Source organism: Hoplias malabaricus, chromosome 3, assembly GCF_029633855.1.
Source record: "Hoplias malabaricus isolate fHopMal1 chromosome 3, fHopMal1.hap1, whole genome shotgun sequence".
NCBI lineage: Eukaryota > Metazoa > Chordata > Actinopteri > Characiformes > Erythrinidae > Hoplias > Hoplias malabaricus.
Genome location: NC_089802.1, coordinates 9,235,637 through 9,259,904, shown reverse-complemented (window position 1 = coordinate 9,259,904; position 24,268 = coordinate 9,235,637). Strand labels below are relative to the sequence as shown.

The following is a 24,268-nucleotide window of genomic DNA, read 5'->3' as shown; positions in this document are numbered from 1 at the left end:
CATTAATTACTGCTCAACTCCTGCCATCTGATCTTCTTAATCCAATAAATAAAACACAATAAAATTTAGATGATTACAGCTACAATTTTATTATATATATATATATATAAAAAAACAGCTTAATAAAACTAGTAACATAATGCAATTTTGGACTGCAATGACCAGCCATAGATATTTCTGTTATATTCTTTTGTTCTTATTTTTATAATAACAATTACTATTGAAATTATCATTATAATTAAACATACCTTTGAACAAAGATACAACAATAAAACAAAATATATGAATTACTTTATATCCATATTATATTTGACTGTAGACAACTGGGTAAAAGAGTAGAGCAGAGTGAGGTCACTGCTGCATGTTCTGTTCTACAACACGTGGCTCCTCATACGACCTTCTTTTCAAGCGTGAGTGAAAAATCCCGTGCAGAAAGCACATGTTTTACACTGAGCTGCGCATGAAGAAGGAGCTGATCCTTTCATCCTGCTGAGCTTCTAATGGTCACCATGTTGAGTTTTTACACGAGTGAACACTTCTGATTTCTCAGTATACAACAATAATAAGCTTTTTATTAAATACATATACAATAAAATTCCTTCTGTTAAAAAGTGCAGTACGTGTGATCATGCGCTCAGAGAACCCAGGTTTCCAGATTTGCTTTAACTTCAGCAGATGTGCTTTCCAATTGGTTGCTTGGGGCTATAGCAGCCAAATGGCAGTTTTGAGCAAAATGGCGTATTAAATTGTTTGGACTTACACGACTGAATGCACAGTATGCTTAAATCCATTACATTTGCATCTAAGAGAAGCTAATGACTATCTATGAATTGATTACTAAACCAAAACGTATTATTCAGTAGGTCTTTTCAAGATGAACGAGTCAGCAAATGTCTCAGCATGTACAAGTCTTCTTCAGGACTACTGTAGTAGAATCTCTTGGAGCTTGGGAGCAAAGGCAAGGGGAGCTAAAATAACAATGCTACAATTACAAGATTTCTGATATATGAATTAGTAAGTTTGCAGGAGAAGGAGAAATATCCACTGTTTTCCAATGGTGTAAAATTAAAAATGTAAATATGTGTTTTTTATATTAAAACAAGTTGGTTTGTTTTCCCAGTTGTCTTTACAGTTTAACCATTGTCAGGTTCAGCAGCAGAACTTTCTAAAAATGCCAACAAGCTCTCATGGACTCCTGGCCTCAGAGCGGAACCAGGGATTGAGGATGTGATCTTATGGATAACGTTGGCATAACGTATTACTTCACAGAATTGATGGTTTCCGTACTATTTATAAATGTGGAAAGTAGTATTAGTTAGAAAAAACTGTAGATATGTACCCCATTTAAACTGAAACTATACATGTAAGAGAATGGAAAAATATAATGCAGCTTTAACCAAGTGTACTTGGTTGAAACAAACAAACAAAAAAAAAAACATAAAAAAGGTTTTTCCATTTCCTCCAGAATACACAACATGACAAGCTTGACCCTAGAAGATATAAAGAAAAGTTATATCTATTCTTTCATTCATTATCTGTAACCCTTATCCAGTTCAGGGTCGCGGTGGGTCCAGAGCCTACCTGGAATCATTGGGCGCAAGGCGGGAATACACCCTGGAGGGGGCACCAGTCTTTCACAGGGCAACACACACATTCACTCACACACTCTGACACTTTTGTTTCGCCAATCCACCTACCAACGTGTGTTTTTGGACTGTGGGAGGAAACCGGAGCACCCGGAGGAAACCCACGCGGACATGGGGAGAACACACCAACTCCTCACAGACAGTCACCCGGAGCGGTAATTGAACCCACAATCTCCAGGCCCCTGGAGCTGTGTGACTGCAACACTACCTGCTGCACCACCGTGCCGCCCGCATCTATTCTTGTATCTATCTATTATTTTGAAAGAATGAGACTCAGAAAATCATTGGACACTCTCTCCCCTCCCTGGAGGATCTCTACAGTACTCGCTGCCTCAGGAGGGCTTACACTATTATCAAGGACTGTACACACCCAGGACACCAGATGCTTGAACGCCTGCCCTCAAGCAGACGTTGCAGACAACTTAAAACAAGGACAAACGGTTTGAGGGACAGTTTTTACAACAGGGCCATATCTTTGCTAAACAAATACCAAATTGTTCTGGTATAAACAGTTCTGGTTTTGTTTAAACGGGTTCAGTGCGTTAACGGATGCTGCAAAAAAGTTACACTGTGCAATAAGCAATGCTGCAGTTGTGGATTGTGTACATAGGATAACTCATAGTTAATCAACTACGTAGTGCTCTTAAATCTGTTTACTGCTTCCTTAAATAATGTTCTTTTAATTCTTTCTTGTTTTAACTCCTTTTTCTCTTAATTGCACCAAGGGGAGAGGGGGGGGTGTAGCCCAGTTTTGTTGTATAAGTAAAATGTACAATGACAATAAAGGTTTCATCATCATCATCATCATCATCAATGACTATATTCCAGATTGAGAACCTTTTTAAAAGCAGATGAATATAAACAGAGCAGCACGGTGATGCAACAGGTAATGTCACATGTGTTTCCCCTGGATACGCCCCCCCACCACACACACACACACACACACACACCCACCCAGAGTGTATTCCTGCCTTGTGCTCAGTGATTCCAGGTTGGCTTCAGACCCACCTGGACCCTGAACTTAATGAGCGGTTACAAACAATAAATGAATGAATATAAATATTCTTGCTTTAATTAGTACAAATAAATTGTAAAAAATGAAGATGATGATCAGAAAAATATTTATTTACCCAGTGGCACAAGCATTCTTTTCCTGAAAAAACCTGTTTGAAAACTGCATTCCAATCCAAAGTGCCCCATTTGTGTTTTCACCAACACCCTTTCCATTTAACAGACCCACCCTCATTCCTATTTGCTAAGGTTACAAAATATGTTTCTGGGAAATATTATTCCACACTTTCAGATTCTTGCTCTGGGCAACACACAGCGCTTCCAAAAAAAGAAAGAGAAGAAAAGAATGCAATAAAATTAAAGTAATAATTGGAAGCACGTTTACAAGATGGAGAGAAGTGTTACACATGAAAGGGATGAAAATGGACACTGAATTGATGATGTTTCACCTGGACAGCAGTGTACTATCGATGTTGGAAGAGTCTGAATGGTCATCTTTATTTAACAAGTCTCTGTTCTGGCCAACGGTAGCACAGAGGAAAATTGTATTGCTTATCGGTTGCTCTATAATCGCTCAGGATGATGCATGATGAAAGGTGATTCTCCTAAAATTCCTTAGGAGAAAAAGAATGAGACAAAAAGGAGACATGAGAAACAAATGGTATACAAAGGAGATAATGGAGATATAATGGAGAGAGAAGGGTTTAGTTAATTTGGCAAATCTAAGCACATTTTGTGACCTTACTGAAATTTCCACTAAAACTTGTGAGATCACTGAGGTCTTTATCTCATGAGACACATTTGAGAAGCAGGAGACTAATGCTGAAGTCCGATCTCATTGTTATCTAGAAGAATCTACTGGGATATTAAGCAGATCTCCTTTCTTATTTTTGTTTGTTGAGGAGTTGGTGTGTTCTCTCTGTGTCTGCGTGGGTTTCCCCCGGGTGCTCCGGTTTCCTCCCACAGTCCAAAAACACATGTTGGTAGGTGGAGTGGTGACTCAAAAGTGTCCGTGAGTAAATTTGTGTGTGTGTGTGTTGCCCTGTGAAGCACTGGCGCCCCCTCCAGGGTGTATTCTTGCCTTGTGCCCAATGATTCCAGGTAGGCTCTGGACACACCGTGACCCTGAACTGGATAAGCGCTTACAGATAATGAATGAATGAATAGGGAAGTATTTTTTTATTCAGATTCTTCATTCTCTGTATTAAACACTTGAAATACATTTGCATTGTGTTAATTTGAAAGAGGTTCCAATGGTTATTTTGTAGTTCCTGCTTTATCACAGAAGTCCCATTTCTTGAAGCTTGATGAGGCAATTTTAAAAGAAGTAATCTTAGAGAAGTTTTTTGAGTCAATTTCAAATATTACACCAAACATGCCACTGAGCATTAAGTTTTCATACACCACTCACAAAGCCAGAGTTTGTGAACAAGTCACCTGGTGCCCATGACAACATGGCTGCTCCAGGGCTGCTGTGATTCATGCCATGTTCTAATAGCATGACCCTGTTATGCCCTGATGGCGTCAGACCTGGTGGAAAGCAGAACTCTCCAGTCACATCACAGCATCACTACAGCACACCAGCCCCACACAGATCACACACTGCCTTCTTATCTGATCTCATCATACACCACGTTTACCATTCACAGTCCTGAGTAAGCCCCCACAGAGAGAAAAGATGGAAGTGGTATATAAGCCATAAGCCTGACTAAGTGTGCCCAGAAGCCTATAAGGTTCTGCGTTCACTCCCTCACTTCCCCAGTTTTCCAACACTGACTGGTGCCCTGGGTGAAAGTGATGCAACATGCTAATGCAATATAGCTGCTATTTTAGTACAATGAGATCCTTTAACAGGTTGCGTAAAGAATAATCACAACATTTTGTGCTCTGGAGGCTTATATTAGGTCATTAGCACCCCGTCATAATGCAAAACAGAACTGCTTATGATGGGGTTAGTCAGGGATTTCCTCTGACTTTTCAATTTTTTTTTTATTAAATTATTTAGATTAAACTATTTGAATATCGTAGTAGCTTTAAAAATGTTTTTTCTTTTTTTGCAAATGATAAAATTAAGTTGAAAATGATCATAAATTGTGCACGTTTTTGTACGTCAACCACATTATTAGGGAAACTGTGGAAATAAAAAGTCAAGTAAAAAGGTAGAATATGCCTCCTTTCAAGAGTGAATGGGATCACTAAAAATTCTGTGAAAAATTGTGTTCTCCTTGTGTGCGCGTGGGTTTCCTCCGGGTGCTACGGTTTCCTCCCACAGTCCAAAAACACACGTTGGTAGGTGGATTGGCGACTCAAAAGTGTCCGTAGGTGCGAGTGAGTGAGTGAGTGTGTGTGTTGCCCTGTGAAGGACTGGCGCCCCCTCCAGGGTGTATTCCCGCCTTGCGCCCAATGATTCCAGGTAGTCTCTGGACCCACCGCGACCCTGAACTGGATAAGGGTTACAGATAATGAACTTGTCAAATGACATAGTAAAAAAGAATTTAACGTTTAAGGTCAGAGGTCATTTTTACATCCAACAAAACCCCTTCACAATTATATATCAAACCATAGAAGCCGAATACTACTACATGACTGAACAGTCTACTACTGTATACTACATTATGCCTCACTCAGCCACAGCTTACACTCCAGTGGCATTTTCCACACAGTCACTCCATGGAGACATGGGGAAACTACACCGACTCCCAAGGCAGGACTGGAACCCACAACCCCATCATCCTGGATCTGTGTGACAACCTGTTGTGCCATATCTGTAAAACATGTAACATAATTGGATTCACAGCTATGGTGAATAAAGTTTTAAAGGGTTTGAACAGTAACGTATATTTGAAAGCAGGAAATTTATGTAAGAAGACATAAGTGCACGTGAATCCTAGGCTTGTTATTCAGACACTTCCTTCTTAAGAGTCTATTATGATACTAATATGATTCGCTTTCTTGCTTCCTTCGCAAATGAACTCTAGAGAATTTGTAGATTTACATGTACAGTACGTGCAGGAGAAACCCTGGAACATTTCCTGCACTGTTCTCACATGCTGTGACTCACCCAGATTTTTTAATAGGGCGAGAGTAATATTTTGTCCTGGTAAGGAAGTTTGACATTTGTCATCTTCTGACTCTCACCTTTAGAAAACTTAATTGACTTTCATTTGCATAAAGGAGCTTTGTCCCATAAATTAGACTTGGACATACTCCAGAATGCAGTTAATTGATTCTGAGCATTGTGAATCGTATGATCTCCCGCCCTCAACGACCAGGCACATGCCTCATCATTGCATATAAATATCTCAGGCATCAGTCTTGAATGGTAGGGATTTTTTTCTGCTACTACTTTACTACTATTATGTTTTACCGACCAGCTGATCATATGATGACCATTGATAAAGGCTTTCAAAAAATTTGTGGCTATATTAATTTCACAGTTGGATTTTTTTTGCACACACATGCACACCAGTGGAGCTTATGTAGCACCATTGTATAAGTCAGAGCACGTGAGATCATATGCCTACCAAGGAAAAAGTAAGTGTAACATTAGAATCTTTAATGGCACAAATTGGTTTTTTTTCTATTTTTTAATAGTATCACATTCCTGAATTGGAAATGTCATGTTTGCATAACCAAGATGTGTCCACCCGTCTTCCACCAAACCGTTCACTCCCACAGACAACTGATCACATCACAAGAAGTTTTCGTTTCTGTGTATATGTGTGTGTGTGTGTGTGTGTGTTTGTGTTGTAGATTACTCTACACTTATACTCCAGTAAAATTACGCTGAAAAAATAAGGCATGCCTTGATTCTCATAGCCACCTACCAACATTTTTTTGGACCGTGGGAGGAAACCAGAGCATCTGGAGGAAACCCACGCAGAAACGGAGAACATACCAAGGTCCCTGGAGCTGTGTGACTGCGACACTACCTGCTGCGTCACTGTGCCGCCCCTCTATGACTACCATTGTCAACAATTTTACTTGAGAAGTTTCTATAGAATAGAGTAGAGCACCAGATTATTTTTGAAGGACTATACTTACAACCGAACTGTGCCATTCCCATTTAGATGCTGAGTAACATATATGACTGTAGTGCATCTTATTACATGTAGCATCTATTAATAAAATAATCTAAGAGCATTGTTTACATTAGAATCATTGGCTTGGCCTGTTTAAAACTGTCCTGGGAGCAGACCCAACTCTGGGACAAATGTGAAAACGCTCATGCTTAAGGTTTTGGGCATTTTTACATTGTCCTGAACAGAACCAACATTCTGGACGGAGTCTGGGTGAGGGGCCGTGTTCATTTTGGTTAGTTTGCTTTCATACCAAAGAAATAGATTCAAAACTTGCATTGATTGTGACGTTCCAATTGTCACTTGCTTATTGTTAGGCAATAGGTCCAATGTGTGAAAGTGTATATGACATGATATGTTTACGCAGTGATGCTACAAAATGTGCCACATCCCAGAAGGATGTGATGATGATTATTGTGGTAAATCACATGTCCTGAACCTAATGAGTACAAAGCACCATGAAACTCTACTAGTGCCTGTAATGGAAGTAGCTGGCCATGTCCTTCTCTGTATGTGCACTGTAAATAACTTTAAAGGATCTATAATTACATTCAGAACTACAGTGAATTCAAAATAATAGCTGAATAGCTTATTTATAAAAAAAATGGCAGTAATAGTCACTTGTTAAACTGTTATACTTTTAATCTATAATTATGCTTTGAAGAACAGTGAAGTAATAGCCACCTATTTATAATATTGTGCCCTTTATGTACTCAGCACTTATTTTATCTTACAGTTTACTTAAAAGGTACTTACCCAGTAATTAGCAGGCTGTAATTTAAAGTGCTACTGTGTCTAATACAGTGGCCTGTGAGTAGGCACAGTGTTTAAAAACAGCAGGATTTCTATGTCTTATACCAGCACAACACACTGGTACCAAGTCATTGTCACTGCACCTTTGAGAATGAACCACCTTTCAGATCATGCCTGTCCTGTTGTGGTACTTTGGGGGTCCTGACCCTTGAACTTTGACCGGAATGATGTATTACCTGTAAGGACTGCGAAGGTGCCTCGTGCTCCATCGTGTGGTTGAGACTGTTTTGAGGTTCATGCTCCGGGGAAGGTTGTTAAGTAGCTCATTAGTCGCACCAGGACGGTTCTGTATGTAAATATGAACCAATCGTAGCGCAGTGGGCGGGGCTTCCTGAATACGGGGAGGAATAAAATAGCGGTACATAAATACAGCTGCGAGCAGGGGACAACACACAAAGCACAGCAGCAGGTAACAGGTGGCCACTGACCTCCAACGCCGAGAACTCCCTCCAGCGCCGAGACCTTCACCAAACCACACCCAGCTGAGCAGAATGGAGTTCCAAAAAAGCGCAGAAATGAACGGCATGTGCAGCAGCAAGCTGGTGACTGAGTACCTGTGCCACAACGGCTTCGGGGAGCTGAGCATCGAGTCCAAGAAACTGCCCGTCCAGGACCAGAGCGAGACGTCGCGGAAGAAGGCAGAGGACGAGTGCCGGCTGCCTGAGCTGGAAGCGGCATACACCACCATCCTGCGCGGCTTGGGTGAGAACACGGAGCGGCAGGGTCTGCTGAAAACGCCGCTGCGAGCGGCCAAAGCCATGCAGTTCTTGACGAAGGGCTACCACGAGACAATATACGGTACGTACAGTCAGTTTTCGTTCAGTTCAGAAACACCGAGACCCTTCCAATGTCTTCTTGCTCACAATAGACGCGCGTCTTTACGCACAGAGTGGCACAGTTAGTGGCTTCGGACCACTCTGACCAGTCAAACGCAAATCATGTTTAGGTGCTGCCACACTATTGGTCTTTCAGTTGACTAACTTTGGACAATGATATTGTTCTTTAAATGTATTTTATACAGAACTTTGGAACCAAGGGAATTGAGTGCAACATTTTTACTGTGATTTTCCCACTTTTTTAGGAAGGGTCAGGGGTTATACGGTAGTAAATCAATGAAGTGAGAAAAAAATGTATACATTTTACATTCAAAACATTTTCCGTTACTTTAATTTGACTAGGGCCCAATGCTGGAGCTCTGTTCACGTGTGCACGTACTGCTCCATATGCACAGCATCATATAAGACAGCAAGTACTTATTTTCCTGCCTCCGAATCTTCCTGTCGGTGTAAAATTACCTTATGCTCATTTCCACTGCCTCTTAAATCTACGCGGATTACATTGTACTTTATTTCTGAGATATTTCAAATTATACAGTATTGATTACAACTGTTGGCACTTAAAATAACGCTCCATTTCTCACCACAGATATTCTTAATGATGCCATCTTCGATGAAGATCATGATGAGATGGTAATAGTGAAGGACATTGATATGTTCTCCCTCTGTGAACACCATCTAGTACCTTTCTTTGGTAAGGTAAGCATGAGCAAATATATTTGATCCTCCTGGACTTTCATTTAAGAGTTAGAGAGAGAGAGAGAGAGAGAGAGAGAGAGTGAGAGAGAAGGGGGGAGAGGTAGAGAGAGAGAGAGGGAGAGAGAGAGAAAGAGAGAGAGAGCGAGAGGGGAGGAGAGAGAGAGGGAATGAGAGAGAACGAGAGAGAGAAGAGGGCTCACTGGTGAGAGAAAGGGGTGAATAGGTTCTTGCTAAGCAGGACAGAGGCTAGACCAAACACATTTGATTGAACTATATACTCTCATGTTCTTTGACCCTTAGGTTCACATAGGATATCTGCCAAGTAAAAAAGTGGTTGGCCTTAGTAAACTTGCTAGGTGAGTATATAACACACACATGCACATACACATGCACATGCACACACACACAGAGAGAGAGAGAGAGAGAGAGAGAGAGAGAACAGTGTTGTCTCTATGGGTTCAGGCACATCACAAAGGATCCTTATTCTGTTATGGGACGTGTAATTGTCCACATAGATAAGACAAGTCACTGAAAATGTGGAAATATTATATATATATATATATATAAAACGTACCATGGCAGTTTGTATTCAGTATAAAGGCACTTGTTACTACATCAGAATGGAAGAGAATAAGGGGACACATTAGTCACAAGTCACTGAGTTCTTCTGTTATCTTAGCCCATTGACTTGAGGCTTAGACTCAAAGCCTGGCACTGCATCCTTTTCCATCTGGAAACAGCCAACCAAGCTCGCTTCTGGCAATGAGGAAATCCCCCTCAGCCTTCCACCAGGCCGTGGGAACCACACTGAGACTATGCCACTCTCACTACATTTTCACTACATTTAGCAAGAAGCCCTTTGGTGCTGACTCTGCATTAGTAAAATACAACTGAATTACATTATGCACCATTCATCTCCAGACCTGGTCCTGTAGTTCTTCAGTGTTCTGCATAACAAACACTACTCTGTTACATTAAGACTGGTCCATATACAGTAATAAGTATAATAATAAACCCCTCTGGTGAAATTAATATTTTTATAATATAGATATAAAATTCAAAATTCAATGGTCATAAGGATCACCTAGATGTTTGTAAGTATGACTAGAGAAAAAAAAATGATTGATTCTGATCCAGGCCCATATAAGGACATCACAGGACTTCAGTTCTTGGACTAAGTGGTGTCAGTCCAAAAAAACAAAAATCGATTGGAGGATTAATGATTACTGCACACAGTACATTGTACAGAAATGACCCATGCACTACATACAAAGTGTTTTTAGGGCAAACCCTAACTTCTAGGCATTGATTTTAATATGCTTATATATATTTATATATATTGACATATTTAACATGGTGTTATTCAAATATCACTCTACAGGATTGTGGAAATCTACAGCCGCAGACTTCAAGGTAATCACAGTCACTGTCGATGCAGTGAATGTTTCCGCATGTTTAGTCAATGACTCATAGACAGACAGATAATATACGCTCCTGAGTCGATGCACAGTGTTCTCCTAATGGTTTTTTGAAATTACATCTCTTGTAGTACAAGAACGTCTGACGAAGCAAATTGCCCAGGCGATTTCTGAGGCTTTGCAGCCTACAGGAGTAGCAGTGGTCATTGAAGCTGCGTGAGTATCTGTCAAAATATGTAAGCAGAAATACACTACTGGCTACATGACAACGTCATACGTCTTTCACAACCACAACCTGAAATACCACTACATTTATTAAAGCATATTCCTTTTATATTACTTGTGATAAAAGCAGCTTTACACATGGCTTTCTGTCATTTATCATGTAAATGTTTTATGTAGTTAGTTGTTCTGTAGCTTGGCAATCTACAACAGAGTGTCACAAGTCTGCTTACACTATTATGGAACTGAGAAAACCTAATGTTCAGGTCAAAAGTCAGAATGTTAAAATTAGTGCTCTTTCTGTTTTGTTGCAGTCACATGTGCATGGTCATGCGTGGAGTCCAGAAGATGAACAGCCGCACTGTGACTAGTGCCATGCTGGGAGTGTTCAGGGAGGATCCAAAAACCCGGGAGGAGTTTCTGGCCCTGACCAAAAATTAACGGCTCCTTCTAGCAATTCTCTTCAAACCTGAGCAGCACTTCAGCCAAGCAACACTGGCAATGCACAGATTTGTTTTACAGAGCCATGCACCTGTGATCTCCATTCTTCCCTTAATGACCCCCCAAAACCAATATCAGTGCTCGCATTTAGGGCAAGGTTTGTAGGTTTCTGAAAAATCATTACATATAAAACTTGCTATGGTGCTATTGCCTTATTTGTCCTTACTGAGCCAGAATTTTAGAATTGGCCACCAGCCACCTCGTTACATTTTTTTTTCTGCGTACTGTACTACAGCACAAACTCAGGGGTCTTCACTGATTGTTACTGATGCCAATACCACTTGAGCCAATCTGAGGGGAGAAAAAGCTGTACTGATCATATATCACCTCAATCCAAAGCACTGCATACCAGTATCAGTTAAACCAACCGATGAAACACTTTTTGATTTAGCTTTATTTTCTTTTACTTGCATAAATTTGTTTACTTTGTAACTGCTGCCATTCGAATATAATCCTAATAACTGCCTTAGGCACTGTCAAGTTAACGATTTCTGCCTTTTAACGTAAAAGTTGTTTAACTAATCTTTTTTTCTGACCTCAAACTTTCTGCAAGTGTTTCATCAAGGTTACTTCTTGCTTCCAGTGCTGAGCATTGTCTTGCAGGCTGATATATTCTGGTCATATTAAAGCATTTGAAATATTCGAAAAAGCACACAAAACGACAATTGTATTTTGAGAAATCTGACAGAAATAGACCACGAACTTGCATATTCCTGAAGATTTACTGGATGGATGTCATTTATTGTTGTTAGTCTGTTCAAATGTTTTGCTGAAGCCCATGACGTTTGAAACCAGCATCTGAATGAAAAGCTTTGTGCCTTGAGACACATGCGTGGAGTCCACCTTCATATCAAGTGTTTTACATCAAATCGACATGACACTGGACTGGTACGTGTTGCGTATTAGATTTCAGTGTGAATCTGTCCTCTGCTCTGTGATTTTATTTTATCAGTGGTTCTCAGTCCTGGTCCTGCTCGGCCTGAGCCCTGCACATTTTCAAGATCTCGCTGCTCCTACAGTGCCTGATGCAACTAATGAGCTTATTAACTTTTGATCAGTTAATCAGGTTAAAGGATTGAGGTGAAAAATACAACACACAGGGCAGAGGCCCCTTTAGGATGAGGGCTGAGAATCACCAAATTAGATGACAGAATCACAGCATGTTTAGATCTGAACAATGTAAACATGTACAATGTAACTGTATCTAATATTTACATATGCTGTCACCTTTATATGTTCATATATGTTACACTGCCAAATACCATGTCCAACTATATTACTAGGTTATAGAATAGTAAGATTATATTTATAAAAGTAAAGCTCTGTAATATATTCTGAAAGTAATTAAAGTGATTACAATTATTTTGTGTTTCTCTATGTGAAAGATCATTTATTTCACATTTTATTTTTGGGAAAAAACATTTACAGAGGAAAAAAAACATGAAAAACACAGGAGATACATGCTCACAGAGTACTGTCAATAATGAAATACATGTTTTAACAGTATTATTAGCATTACACAATCATAAAACAGTGTTTGAGTTTGCATTAATCCATATACTCCTTACATAATCTCACAACGTAAGAAGAGTCAAGAGTCATGAAAGAAAAAAGTGAAAATGGCCTCAGGAAATGAATGACATTTAAATGTCAAAACTGGGACCTCAGAGTCCACTTGGCCTTGTCAGCAGAAATCAAGATGTCAGCCACGAAGAACCACTAATAAATGGTAGTACTTCTTGAACAATGTAAAATTCAGAGAGAAAATAAGTGTACTCGTCAATAAAATAAACGTAAACGTATGCAAAAGAGCAATTGTTTTCTTTAAAATATTTATTAATCTGTTTCAAAAAAGTGGAAAACAAAATAAGTATTCCACCATTTCATCTGGGATAGGAATCTAAATTTATCCCAACAGTGCAAGCCCATATATTGCTATAAGTTACCTATTGAGAGAGGAATATCCACACGGACACAGCTATTGACCACTGCACCACTGTGTTGGACGATCACACAACGCCATCTCCATTAATTTAACAAACTGAATACATACAGGAATTCAGGGGGTAGAAGGCAGACAATTACTTTTATGCATCAGTCCCTCGGTTAACATTTCTCAAACGAAATAAAATAAACAAAACAAATCAATCACACAGAGGTTTGCTTGTAGTTCTTGGTGTCAAGCACCTTCTTTCCACACATAGCACAGATTCCTGCCAAAATACAAAAAAAAAAAAATCATGAGAGAAATACAATAAAAGTAGTCAACCTCCCAATTAAAAAAAAAAAATTCAAAATGGATATTAGATTTCATATGTCTGCATTGGTGTTCTCCCTGTGTCTGCATGGGTTTCCTCCGGGTGCTCCGGTTTCCTCCTCCTTGTTTTTCCTCCTTCCTCCAGTCCAAAAACACACATTGGTAGGTGGATTGGCGACTCAAAAGTGTTCGTAGGTGCGAGTGTGTGAGTGAATGTGTGTGTGTGTGTTGCCCTGTGAAGGACTGGCGCCCCCTCCAGGGTGGAGAGAAAAAAAAAAGACGCCTCAAATATAATCTACCAAAAGTGTAATGAATGTGTGTGACCAATGAGTAGCTCAAAGATCTGGAGCCAGTGTGGGGAATGAAACCAGCGCTAATTTTACTCAGTTTGAGCCTTGTGTTACTCAGGGCAAGTCTTGTGTGAGGCTCAGAATAGGTTGTTTGCAGATGATGTCATGTAACAGCGTGAACTGCACTGGTATCTGTATGAGACACTAATAAAACCCTGCTTTATGTTGTTTACGGTCACTCAAAATCATTTCAAATGATAAATCACAACACGCATCAGGTACCAATGGCTATTGATCAAGAAGAGACTGAGGCAGCTACCTATTCCAAAGGGTCTTGTACAAATTTAAAGGTTTTTTGTAGTTGTAGTTTTAAAATCTATCACCAGCACAGCCACAGTGCCTACAGATCTGTGTAAAACACAACACTGACTTCTCAAAGCTTCATGAGGCTGAAGTCAGCTTGTAACAACCAGTGTCCCATTTTACCTTAAAGAGTGTAGCAGACGCCATGTAATTTCTCCATGATTTAAGGTAGAATTGAAGGTGGACTCGATTATGTGGTCTATGAGGGGTGTATAATGTATTTTGTGTCATTATTATGTCTACAGGTGCTGGACTTAAAACCCAACAGGAATCTGCAATACAGACACCAAGCATTTAAACTTGGTACTAAAATTCAGTTTCAAAACAGTGAAGAGAGTTGTCTGCCTCCACCCCCCCCTCCTCCCCAGATGTGAAGCTCGACCAGGTTGCCAGTTTGAGGAAAACTAAACAAGCAAGAGACGAGTTTAAAAACTTTGGACTGTAATGACTAAGAAGAATGTGCCATAATCAACATATTTACACAGATTGCGGCTGCAATTTCCCTGCATTAACAAGCCTTTACTGTCGAAAAAACCCTCCTTAAATATTTCAACTACAAAAGCCTGGTGTTACTTATCGACTTTCCCTTTCAGCATAAATGTTGTTTAGGAGGCAGATGTTTGTTTCTTATTCACAATTTTCGTAGTCAAACATTTCGTTCCATCTCATGTGTCAGTTTATGAGTCTTATTGGCATTATACTCCAGCTTAATGAATCCTCTGTTCCACCTGAAGCTAGTTCTATAGCTTTTGAAACTGTTACTCCAATTTCCATTTATATCCATTTAAAATGCTCAAACTGTCGTTAACGCCGAGAGGTGTTGTGGTGCTGAAGGTATTTGTGGCTCGGTTAATCCACAGGACAATAAATATGAGCCATACAACAGTCATTGTGGATGATCTTGATACAGATATCATAAGCTTTACCCATTTTAGGACTGCCAATTCATCACTGGGATCCTAACACAAGATTGTAAACAACTTCATTTTACATATTTATATATTATACATATTTACTTTAATTACAGTTTGCCACAATTAACAATTTACCACAAATAACATTCACATGGCTCAAATTATTTACAGACAATGTTGTATCTGAGGCATTTCAGGTCATATTTAATCAAGAACCTCACTGAACAGGAACCGGGTTTCACCCGAGCACTGTATTTGACAGATTAGTCAGTGTCTTTAGTGAACAATATTGGTGCCTTGTCTGGACAGAAGTAGTAAAAACTATAAACCATAGTGTGCTTCTCACATTATTTCCCGCCCAATCGTGTTTCATTGACATACATCAATTTAAGGAAAATAAACACACTGAAAAATGTGTTTGCCTTTTACTCACCCTTCTTGTAAGCACATCCTTGGCAGTAGTGTGAACCTGGCTGGTGGACAGAACTTTTGCATATTCTGCATATGGCAAAACCAGACTTTCCATAGGGATCAAACCTAACAGAAACAAGACATAAGATTGCTGGAATTATTACAGTATTATTCTCAATGAAACAATACAATCCATCGAAGTGTAGTCTAATCCCACATCAGAAACCTACCTGCCCTTTTTTGATGTCAGCATTTTGTTTTCATTAAGTTTCCGTCCACCGCTCTCTGGAAAACATAACAGTTATGCTATGACATTTCTTAGTGATTACCAGTAAACAGCATGTCTGAGACCCAAATATACATAGCTTAGTCACAATCTAAGTCACTTAACTTCTCAAGACAGCATTTTTAATGGCAGATAACTGGTATTACCTGTTGTGTTTCTTGCCCCATCTTTCCAGGTGTCTGGAGTAATAACCCGTCCAAGTTTCTTCTCACCTGATGGAAACAATATTCAAATGCATAACTAAGAAGTAAAAAACTGCATGGAAAAAAGCAGTAGGAGACAAACATCTACAGCAGAACACTCAGACAACAATTATATGCTCAAAACACCAAAGAATATTTTATATTATCCATTATTCCCACTGCAACTCACACTTACTCTATTTTATTTTTACTGACGGACCACATTTGGTATATATTCATTACCAACACGTACTTTTTACTCTCCACTCCCATAAACCCCACACACCATCAAGAAAACTTAAATAAATAAACAAATGAGACTGACACTGAAAACTTTCATTAAGGCCTTTAAGAGAAAGCTAAATATTATATTATAAAAGGCAACATTTTTACGTGCGAGCTCCCTCTATTTTAGCAAACTTTTATTGTCTATATGTCATTTATTTCAACAGTGTTATACCAGTGTTATACTGTGTGTATATGTACAGTGTACTTTACCCCTGTAAATGTAAGTTCTGCTGTGTATATAGCTACTGTACTCTAATTTGTTTATTTTGAACTGCTTATTTTTACTACTGTGGGACTATGCACCCAAGTGTTTTCTCACCTTCCACTTGTGTTATGTGATGTGACAACAAACCTGATTTGATTTAATTAAGGTCAAAAACCAATCTCATCATTTTGCTGAACGATTTGTTTGTCTTTGAATAAGGCATAGGCCTACAACACAGGCATCAGAACCCTAAAGTGTCATGTAAACACTAACTGGCCCGAGGCCTGTCTGACTGGATTCACTAGCTTCTTATCTGATCTTTCCGCTCCATCTTAAACGTATATAATTACTTCGCTACAGAACCAAAGGCCAACCTCAACTATGTCGAGCTACTTTTCAGAAATATTCTTCATACCTAAAAAGCTCACACGGCCTGAATTGCTTAAAAAACACTTGAACCAAGGTCTAACAAGACAGAACCTTGCTCGTATTCCTAAGTAAAAGAAATAGACTATAAATATTTTATACTCTAACCACAATAAAACTACTCACATTTATCACAAACCATTGTTTCCGCTGTAAACAGAGAGGCCCGAACACCAGAGACACAGCGGCGGGGATCCACTGACACCAAGCAAAAATACAGTGAGCACACCTTCAAAATAAAAGCCCTTTGACCGTCCACTCTGGTGTGAATAACCACAATCCATTCTTCATAATATCACTCCAAAACTTGTTTGTAACATTCATTGAACGATGTTATATTTTAAAAGCAATACACATTTTAAATGCGATTTTCATGCATATTTATCACTATGGACCAGTCCTAATATAAATAGCGCCTTCTATAGCGGTCAAGCTTGGAATTTCATTATTAAATGCCTTATATTTTCACTTAAACAGCAACATTTTATGCTAGAATATTTACTGCATTTTCACATGTGTTTTATATATATATAAAAACTAATTACGAGAAAACAGTGAAGGTCTTTTATTTTGCATTAGAGGAGCTTTACCCTTCGGAGAGCGCTTCTTGTTGTGGGAAGTGGTTTGTTGATCGTGAATAAATCGTCAATGCAGCCTTTTTGTGGTTGTTTATTTATTTAATTAAATATTTTGATGTTTCATAATTTGTGTTGAACGTAATCGGTTAAACAAATGCTATAGTTTAAGCGCTGCACTGCATCCAAAGGAAACAGAGCAGGAGAGAACCCCTTAGCTGAGTGAGTTTTGACCGCTGAGAAACACCTTCATCAGGTGCTACAAATACTGGATGAATTCTTAACTTTTTCAAATTTATATTTATTAGTTTGTTTCATATATTTGTATTCTTGACATACAGCCCATTTCCATATCAGTGTTTTAAAAGAATTTGGCATTTATCTCAGGTATTATCACTGAACCGCCATAACATTAAAATAACCTCATTTGTTTCTGCACTCCATGTCTATTTGATCACTTCCACTTATCATATATCTAATTGTAATTTTGTAGGCCTACTATTACAGTATGTAACTGCAGAAACGAGCTATGGAGGTCAAGAATGTAGATGTATCTAATACAGTGGCAAGTGAGTGGGGACAGTGTTTTAAAACTTTAGCAGCGCTGCTGTGTCTGATCCACTCTGATAAAATTGAATGGCAGAAACAAAAATTATTAAATTCTCTTCTAAGCCTTAGGTCATCACCTAGATTTAATTATTAAAGTTTGAATTAGCCAAGCCATCTATTAACTATAATAAACATACAAGTACATAATCACTTGTTGTATTTTTTATTCTGTTGTTGTGTTTTCTATAAATACTGTTAAAATGTACCGAGCCGTAATTTTTTATGTATTATAGTTATGCATTTTTGTATTAGTTTAATATATTATAATTAATTAACAAATAAACTTAATTTTACACTTCAAACATGTTTATCAAGATCACCAGTTATATATAACATTGAGTATGTGTTAAAATATTTGTTAAGCAGAATATGAAGCTGAGGCATTTATTCAATATCTTTTTTATAAGGATATCCAGAATCATGTGGGATGTAGAGATCAGAGGCATGGCTTCAGCCCATGCCATCATTGCTGCCTCTCTCTTCATGGCCACGGTGATGCCTGCTGTTCTCTTGGAGAAGTTTTCAGTTTATGGGACTCATTTGCTGTGGCTGTACTCTGTTGCGGGTTCCGTGGCTGTGGTGAACATAGCTGTATTTTGGCTTCTTGGCATTAGTCCGCCAACAAAGAAGAACACACTGAGTTATAAGGTACCGGTGTCCATGGTCGATGAAAAATAAAACAAAAACTCATTGGAAGCTTACTTATTTATAATTAATTATTTTTCTCTTGTGTTTCAGTTGTCTAAGCTGATCCGATCCTGTGTGTACTTTCTGTTATCATGTTTTTTCTTCCACGCTGTAGTTGTTCTGTATGGAGCACCGTTGCTAGAGTAAGTAATATGTGTATAGGCTCCAGACCCAGTACAACTCTAAACCGAATGAATCAGTTACATATAATGAATGACCAAATGAAGGAATAGCAATTAATGTGTCTTCAACATTTTAAAACTTAGTACAACACACTGAAAAGCTGCACTCATGTCCCTCTACTGAGGTTTGTTGTCTTGGGTACCTACATTGTTAAACATGGTTAAGCAGGACTCAGGCTGTCAGTATGAAGAAAATTTAAGTGGATGCCATTTCAACTGTTGTGTTGTTGTGCAGATCAGCACTGGAGACGTTTTCCCTGGCTGTGCTGCTCTCCACTTTCACCACACTGAGGTGTCTGTGTATCTTGGGCCCAAACGTACAGGCGTGGATTCGTGTGTTCAGTAGGGACGGGTGAGAACTGTTCATTCAAAACTGTCTTGTCTAATTTGGCTTGCAAGATTAATATTTAGACTCTCAAATCACTCTTAAATCTGCTGACTGATGATATGCTCAGTGTCAGCTTTAAACGTTCTATGTTTTCTATAAAACAGTATTACAGTCAAGACAAGGTGATTCTTGTTTTTACATGTGTTTGCCACTAGGGGGCGAAACAGACCTGCGCACAGAGTTAGGAGACGCACATGCAGGCTTAAATACCACAGCAGTAAAATCTGTATTAATTTGCATTTTTTTTAATTATTCCAATAAAACGTTATGCTCAGCGCTTGTGACTGTTGTTATTACTTGACTATAGTCTTGATGTGCAAGTTTACAGTATAGTCCATTGTGTGTTTAAACAACTAGCTTTACTTTCTCAGTTAATGCAGTTTGTAATTTTAAGAGGATTTGGACTAACTTTTAAAGAAGTTGTTTGATCACACTTATAGTTTAGTGAAAATAACACATGGTTTGTAGAAACATGGGATCAAAATGGTAGCACACCTTCATTTTGAATGGCTTTTTAACGTTCTCAGTAGAATACCTTCTGTTCAGGTGGTCTAAGCTGGTTAGGAATGCCTAGTGTTTATACAGCTGTGTTATCTGTACCTAAGCACTGCAGGAATTTTTCCTCCTGCAGAGACAAACAATTGAAAATATACTTGCTTGCTTTTAAATGCAGGGTTTGTTACAGAATTCCTGTTGGTTTGAAAGTAAATGTGTTTCCCTTGTCTTTGATTGAAGCCCTAATAAACTCACCTCTGTTCATACAAATGATGTATACGTTTTTTCCAGGAAAAAACTATTCAAATGCCTTAAAAGTTGCTTATATCTAACTTATCACCCTTAATTTAGTACACACAGATGTATGAATATGCAGTTAGTCCCTGCCTCCACTCCTCCACTTCCACTAACACATTCACTGCTTGACTGCAGCTCGAAAGCCCTGCCTTGGAAATTGATGGGATTGGTTAAAAAAACTCTTGATGTCTGAATTTGCCTCACATCTATAGAATGATGCTCAGCCATGATTTTGACTGCTTATTTCACATGTTAAAATACACCACATGGAGATTTTAACACTATATTTTTCCCTGTAGATATTAATTTGCTCAGGCATTTGTTGTGGTTATTCAACTGTCTGTAATTCTACCCCAGAATTATTCATATAATTTCTCAGATAAACAGTATATTTCTTTTTGTAAATATGTAATTTACTCCTAACCATATTGCCGTGATATATTGAATCCATATTTTGAATGTTTATTGAAGCAAGAATTGAGCAACAAATGCATGTCTGTTGCAGAGCTATGTCAGTATGGGACACGTCTCTTCAGATCACTACCGGCTGCAGTGTAGTGGGGGCCTGGCTAGGAGCTTTCCCTATTCCCCTTGACTGGGACAGACCCTGGCAGGTCAGTACTGAAGGACACAACATACCCACACCACATACATAAATAGACTGTGTCCCTCTCAACATATGTTCTTGCAACAGACAACAAGTGTCTATATACTGCATTATTAATACTGAACTCTCTATAGAATAAAACATGTAGTACTCTAACAGAGGAGAACAACCACTGTCAGGGCATTCTTTCCAGGATAAATCTCTGTATGTGTACAGAAAACAGGACAGTGTGGGCTAGAATCTGTCCGTGTATGTCAGACTCATGCCAAGCTGTAGTGGTGCTTTTCAGCTTAACAAAACACTGACCAGATGGTGTTTAGCCATTTTAATTGTGCTAAATTCTTCTGGAAAATCAAAGGCACAAGATTGTTCACAATAATAAAGAGCCCACATTACACACCTTTTTGTTTGCTTTAATTTTTTACTGAAGTACATTTAAAGGCTAAGCACCACTTAATGGACCTCCATGAATATATCACGTTATTGTAGTTACTGACATATATAAGTATGAATTAAAATGAAAATAGCAGCTTAATTTGCTTTAAAACTGACAATTTTATTAAATTGACGGAAAAACCCGAGCTTTAATTTAATAGAATTTAAGATATTTGTGTAGTTTTATTTAAAAAAATCATTAATTTTCTAACTTATTTAACCCTTCAAGGATCAGATTAAACAACTTATGTAGAACTGGTGCCCTGTGTTGTGAATTATTCAGAAAGGAAAATATTGAAACATGAATAGACAGATCTAAACTGCTGCATTATGATTTATTTTTCCAGTGTATGGTCTCACAAGAGATCAGTAGGTTTTTATACTTGAATAATACTTGAAAAATACATACTACATGAAAGTCTTTTTCTCTACCTTAAACAAAGTAGAGAATTAAATTAAAATATTTTTTCCCACTTGGTTTTCTGCTGTTAATACATACAGAAATAGAAACAGAGGTTTAGAAAACAACACTGTCTTGCAAAAGGGTGATAGTCTTGAATCAGGAAAATGTTTCTGTATTCTAGGTTTATAGATTAGTACCTTTTTATAAATAACATTTCAGTTGTATGTGGGTGTGTAGTGCATTTCTCTTTATACTGACACCTACTGTATAGGTGTGTTGAGTCAGTATGTTGGGTTATTTTATGTATTCAAGCTATATGTTCAAAGCTTCTATTTTTATCCTGCTTACCAGTTGTATCAGCTCAGCCCAAGAATTCCTTCAGCAAGCATGTCTTTAGATCTTTGTTTTAATCCCTGCAAAATGACCTGATTTAAGAATTCAATCTTAAGAAACTCACTGAACTACAACGTTTCATGTTTAACTGTTTGTTTCCTTTAGAGATCATTTTTTACAAAAAACCGTAATTTCCTTATCCAATATTTAATACATCACCTTCTTTAATATATATTTAAATGTCAGAACACTTCAGCCATAGCATACAATGTACCACCATAGTCATAATGTGACTGGTTGAAATGTTCAACACCACTGCACTTAAGTGACCAACAAATTTTGTATGACTACCGTAGTGAGGATTTTGTAAGGGATTAACCCAATGTTCATGAAAAATTAAAAGTTCTCAAAGCATGGAAGAACTGCACTGTAGCTTGAATTATTCATGCATGGTACGACGACTTCGATCAGAGAAGGGGGCTGGTGTTTGCCCTCACGATGCCCTCAAAATGTCACACTGAAATCTCCCATGTGTGCTGTCTCACATGCAGCGAGCGTCTAGACTAAAGCACAGAGACAGGACTGACATAAACAGGCAATGAAGGAACGGCTGTGTGCCGTTAGTGTGGAATAAAGCAATAAAGCAGTGTCTATTCAGAGCAAGCATTTTGTAGAGGTTTAACCACTGAGAAGACGGCAGAGTGGAGAAAGTGTAGTGTGTCCCACTATTCTCAGCACTGTGACACCCAACTGTAATGAAGCCCATATCACACTACCACTGCTCGCACATAATTGAAAAATCAATCTTGCAGACAGTTTTAATTTTGGCCTTGAAACAGGCTGAAAATGTTCTGTTTCAGAACTTAGAAAGTGCTTTTTCAACTATAAAGCTCTAGAAGTATTTATAGGGCATAAAGACTCAGCCTGTGTTTCTAGAATGTGACAGCTGCCGGCAGGGTACTCAACTGAAGACGCCAAACGTATGAAAGTACAAATATCTTAATTTTGTTCTCAATTGAAAGATATGAAAAAGACAATTTAGAGCTCCCCAAAGACAAAGCCACAACAGAGAACTACAAAAAAACATTCTTCTCCTCCTGAAAGGTCACCACTGTGGAGATATGTTGTTGTCAGACCATAATGGATTTATTAAAGATCACATAAATGCCATGTACTGTCATGATCAGAAGCAGTGATTAGATCAAATGCCCAATTTCACCACCAGAAGCTTAATAAAAAAAAAGTTTTCATCTGTAAATCACTCTAACAAATAAGGCCCAGTAAGTGTGCTTTCACTTATGTTCTGAGAGGATGAGAGCAGACACGACTCCAAGTAGACGACTATTACAAAAAAACAAATTTTATATTCAGCAATCATCATTTTGAAGCAAGTCATCAAACAAAATGTACATAAAGTATTAATCACTGTTCACTGAGCTTAAAAAGTCATTGCAACTTTTTTTTTTGTTTATTTTTAAGAAAATAATTTGCACCATTTGCTAAACTTCATGTAGTTTTTCCACTTGCAACAGACTAGTTTACTATTTACTCCATGAAAACCATAAAGTTCTCTTATAATAATAAAAAAATTCATTAGATGCTGAAAGCTGCAAAAACACTTAAATCACTGTGTGCATGAACTGTGCAACGAAATGATTTAAAACAGCAACTAATATTTTAAGTCACTGGCTCTTTCATCTTAATAAAATTTCACTATTCTGATAATTCAGAGCAGAGCTGAGAGGCAAGGCCTCACGAATGCACACAAATATTGGACTCTAAAGTAAAAAAAACAAATGCAGTTTAAAGCTTTAAGTACAAAAGTTGACCATTAAAACACCACAGTGATCTTGTTCATTGCAGCCAGATAGTTGTGCTCCTGCCGTATGGGGACAGGGCTGATTGGTTGTTGCTGATTCCTGTGGTTCCTCCCTCTAGGTGTGGCCTATTTCCTGTTCTCTGGGGGCAACTGTAGGTTTTCTGACTGGGCTTTTGGCAGCCCCACTTTGGATCCGCTGGCATCGCAAGCAGCTCACCTACAAGCTCAAGTGAAGGCCAGGAACTTGCAAGCAAACGCCAAGTTGTGACTAGACATTGATGGGCTACGATAGTCATAAAATGGTATCCCACCGTAGAACAAGTTCCACATGCCCCGAATCCTTTAAAACACATCTTTTAAGGTCAAACACAACAATGTCTGTTTACCTCAGGTGTTATTTATACCTTTGCATTGATCATTCCTTTTATTTTCTGGTAAAAATGGGACATTTTTTGAAGGGTAAGCATTCTACAAACCCATGTTGCAAGAAGCCGTTTCCCTTTTTCAGAGCCAAATAAAGTCTTACTTCTGTAAATGTGAGTTTGGTTGTGCTCTTTAAGCGGTCTGGGTTTTTTGTATTCTCTGATTCAC

At 38.4% G+C, this 24,268-nt stretch overlaps 3 protein-coding genes across 4 annotated transcripts; 2 read left to right on the top strand and 1 right to left on the bottom strand.

Annotated features, from left to right (window-relative positions):
- The first annotated feature begins 7,970 nt into the window (after window positions 1–7,970).
- On the top strand, window positions 7,971–12,491 carry gch2 (GTP cyclohydrolase 2). Its single transcript, XM_066665935.1, has 6 exons — window positions 7,971–8,347; window positions 8,975–9,084; window positions 9,385–9,440; window positions 10,466–10,497; window positions 10,634–10,718; window positions 11,039–12,491. The coding sequence occupies exons 1-6, from the start codon at window positions 8,041–8,043 to the stop codon at window positions 11,163–11,165; spliced, it is 717 nt and encodes a 238-aa protein (XP_066522032.1). The 5' UTR covers window positions 7,971–8,040; the 3' UTR covers window positions 11,166–12,491.
- A 105-nt stretch (window positions 12,492–12,596) lies between these two features.
- On the bottom strand, window positions 12,597–17,094 carry cript (cysteine-rich PDZ-binding protein). The gene is made up of 5 exons (XM_066665684.1): window positions 16,974–17,094; window positions 15,893–15,958; window positions 15,691–15,745; window positions 15,483–15,586; window positions 12,597–13,438 (listed from the first exon to the last, which is right to left on the bottom strand). Exons 1-5 carry the CDS (start codon window positions 16,987–16,989, stop codon window positions 13,374–13,376), a joined length of 306 nt encoding a protein of 101 aa, XP_066521781.1. The 5' UTR covers window positions 16,990–17,094; the 3' UTR covers window positions 12,597–13,373.
- Window positions 17,095–17,448: 354 nt separating this feature from the next.
- Window positions 17,449–23,935, top strand: pigf (phosphatidylinositol glycan anchor biosynthesis, class F). Of its 2 annotated transcripts, none has more exons than XM_066662913.1 (6): window positions 17,449–17,644; window positions 18,439–18,679; window positions 18,770–18,861; window positions 19,136–19,252; window positions 20,586–20,694; window positions 23,797–23,935. In XM_066662913.1, exons 2-6 carry the CDS (start codon window positions 18,452–18,454, stop codon window positions 23,908–23,910), a joined length of 660 nt encoding a protein of 219 aa, XP_066519010.1. In that variant the 5' UTR covers window positions 17,449–17,644; window positions 18,439–18,451; the 3' UTR covers window positions 23,911–23,935. The 2 variants fall into 2 exon arrangements, with proteins under 2 accessions (XP_066519010.1, XP_066519011.1); XM_066662914.1 differs by having other exon boundaries at window positions 17,449–17,678.
- The last annotated feature ends 333 nt before the right edge of the window (window positions 23,936–24,268 follow it).

What these genes read in the sequence shown, in the direction of transcription:
- pigf (XM_066662913.1), top strand. Translation starts at nt 18,452, where the DNA reads ATGTGGGATGTAGAGATCAGAGGCATGGCTTCAGCCCATGCCATCATT. An exon ending in AGAACACACTGAGTTATAAG is followed by an intron (nt 18,680 to 18,769) that starts GTACCGGTGTCC and finishes CTTGTGTTTCAG; the next exon opens with TTGTCTAAGCTGATCCGATC. An exon ending in TATGGAGCACCGTTGCTAGA is followed by an intron (nt 18,862 to 19,135) that starts GTAAGTAATATG and finishes GTTGTTGTGCAG; the next exon opens with ATCAGCACTGGAGACGTTTT.
- cript (XM_066665684.1), bottom strand. An exon ending in TGGGGCAAGAAACACAACAG is followed by an intron (nt 15,746 to 15,892) that starts GTAATACCAGTT and finishes TATGTTTTCCAG; the next exon opens with AGAGCGGTGGACGGAAACTT. An exon ending in CTGACATCAAAAAAGGGCAG is followed by an intron (nt 15,587 to 15,690) that starts GTAGGTTTCTGA and finishes TGTTTCTGTTAG; the next exon opens with GTTTGATCCCTATGGAAAGT.
- gch2 (XM_066665935.1), top strand. Translation starts at nt 8,041, where the DNA reads ATGGAGTTCCAAAAAAGCGCAGAAATGAACGGCATGTGCAGCAGCAAG. An exon ending in TAGTACCTTTCTTTGGTAAG is followed by an intron (nt 9,085 to 9,384) that starts GTAAGCATGAGC and finishes TTTGACCCTTAG; the next exon opens with GTTCACATAGGATATCTGCC. An exon ending in CTACAGCCGCAGACTTCAAG is followed by an intron (nt 10,498 to 10,633) that starts GTAATCACAGTC and finishes CATCTCTTGTAG; the next exon opens with TACAAGAACGTCTGACGAAG.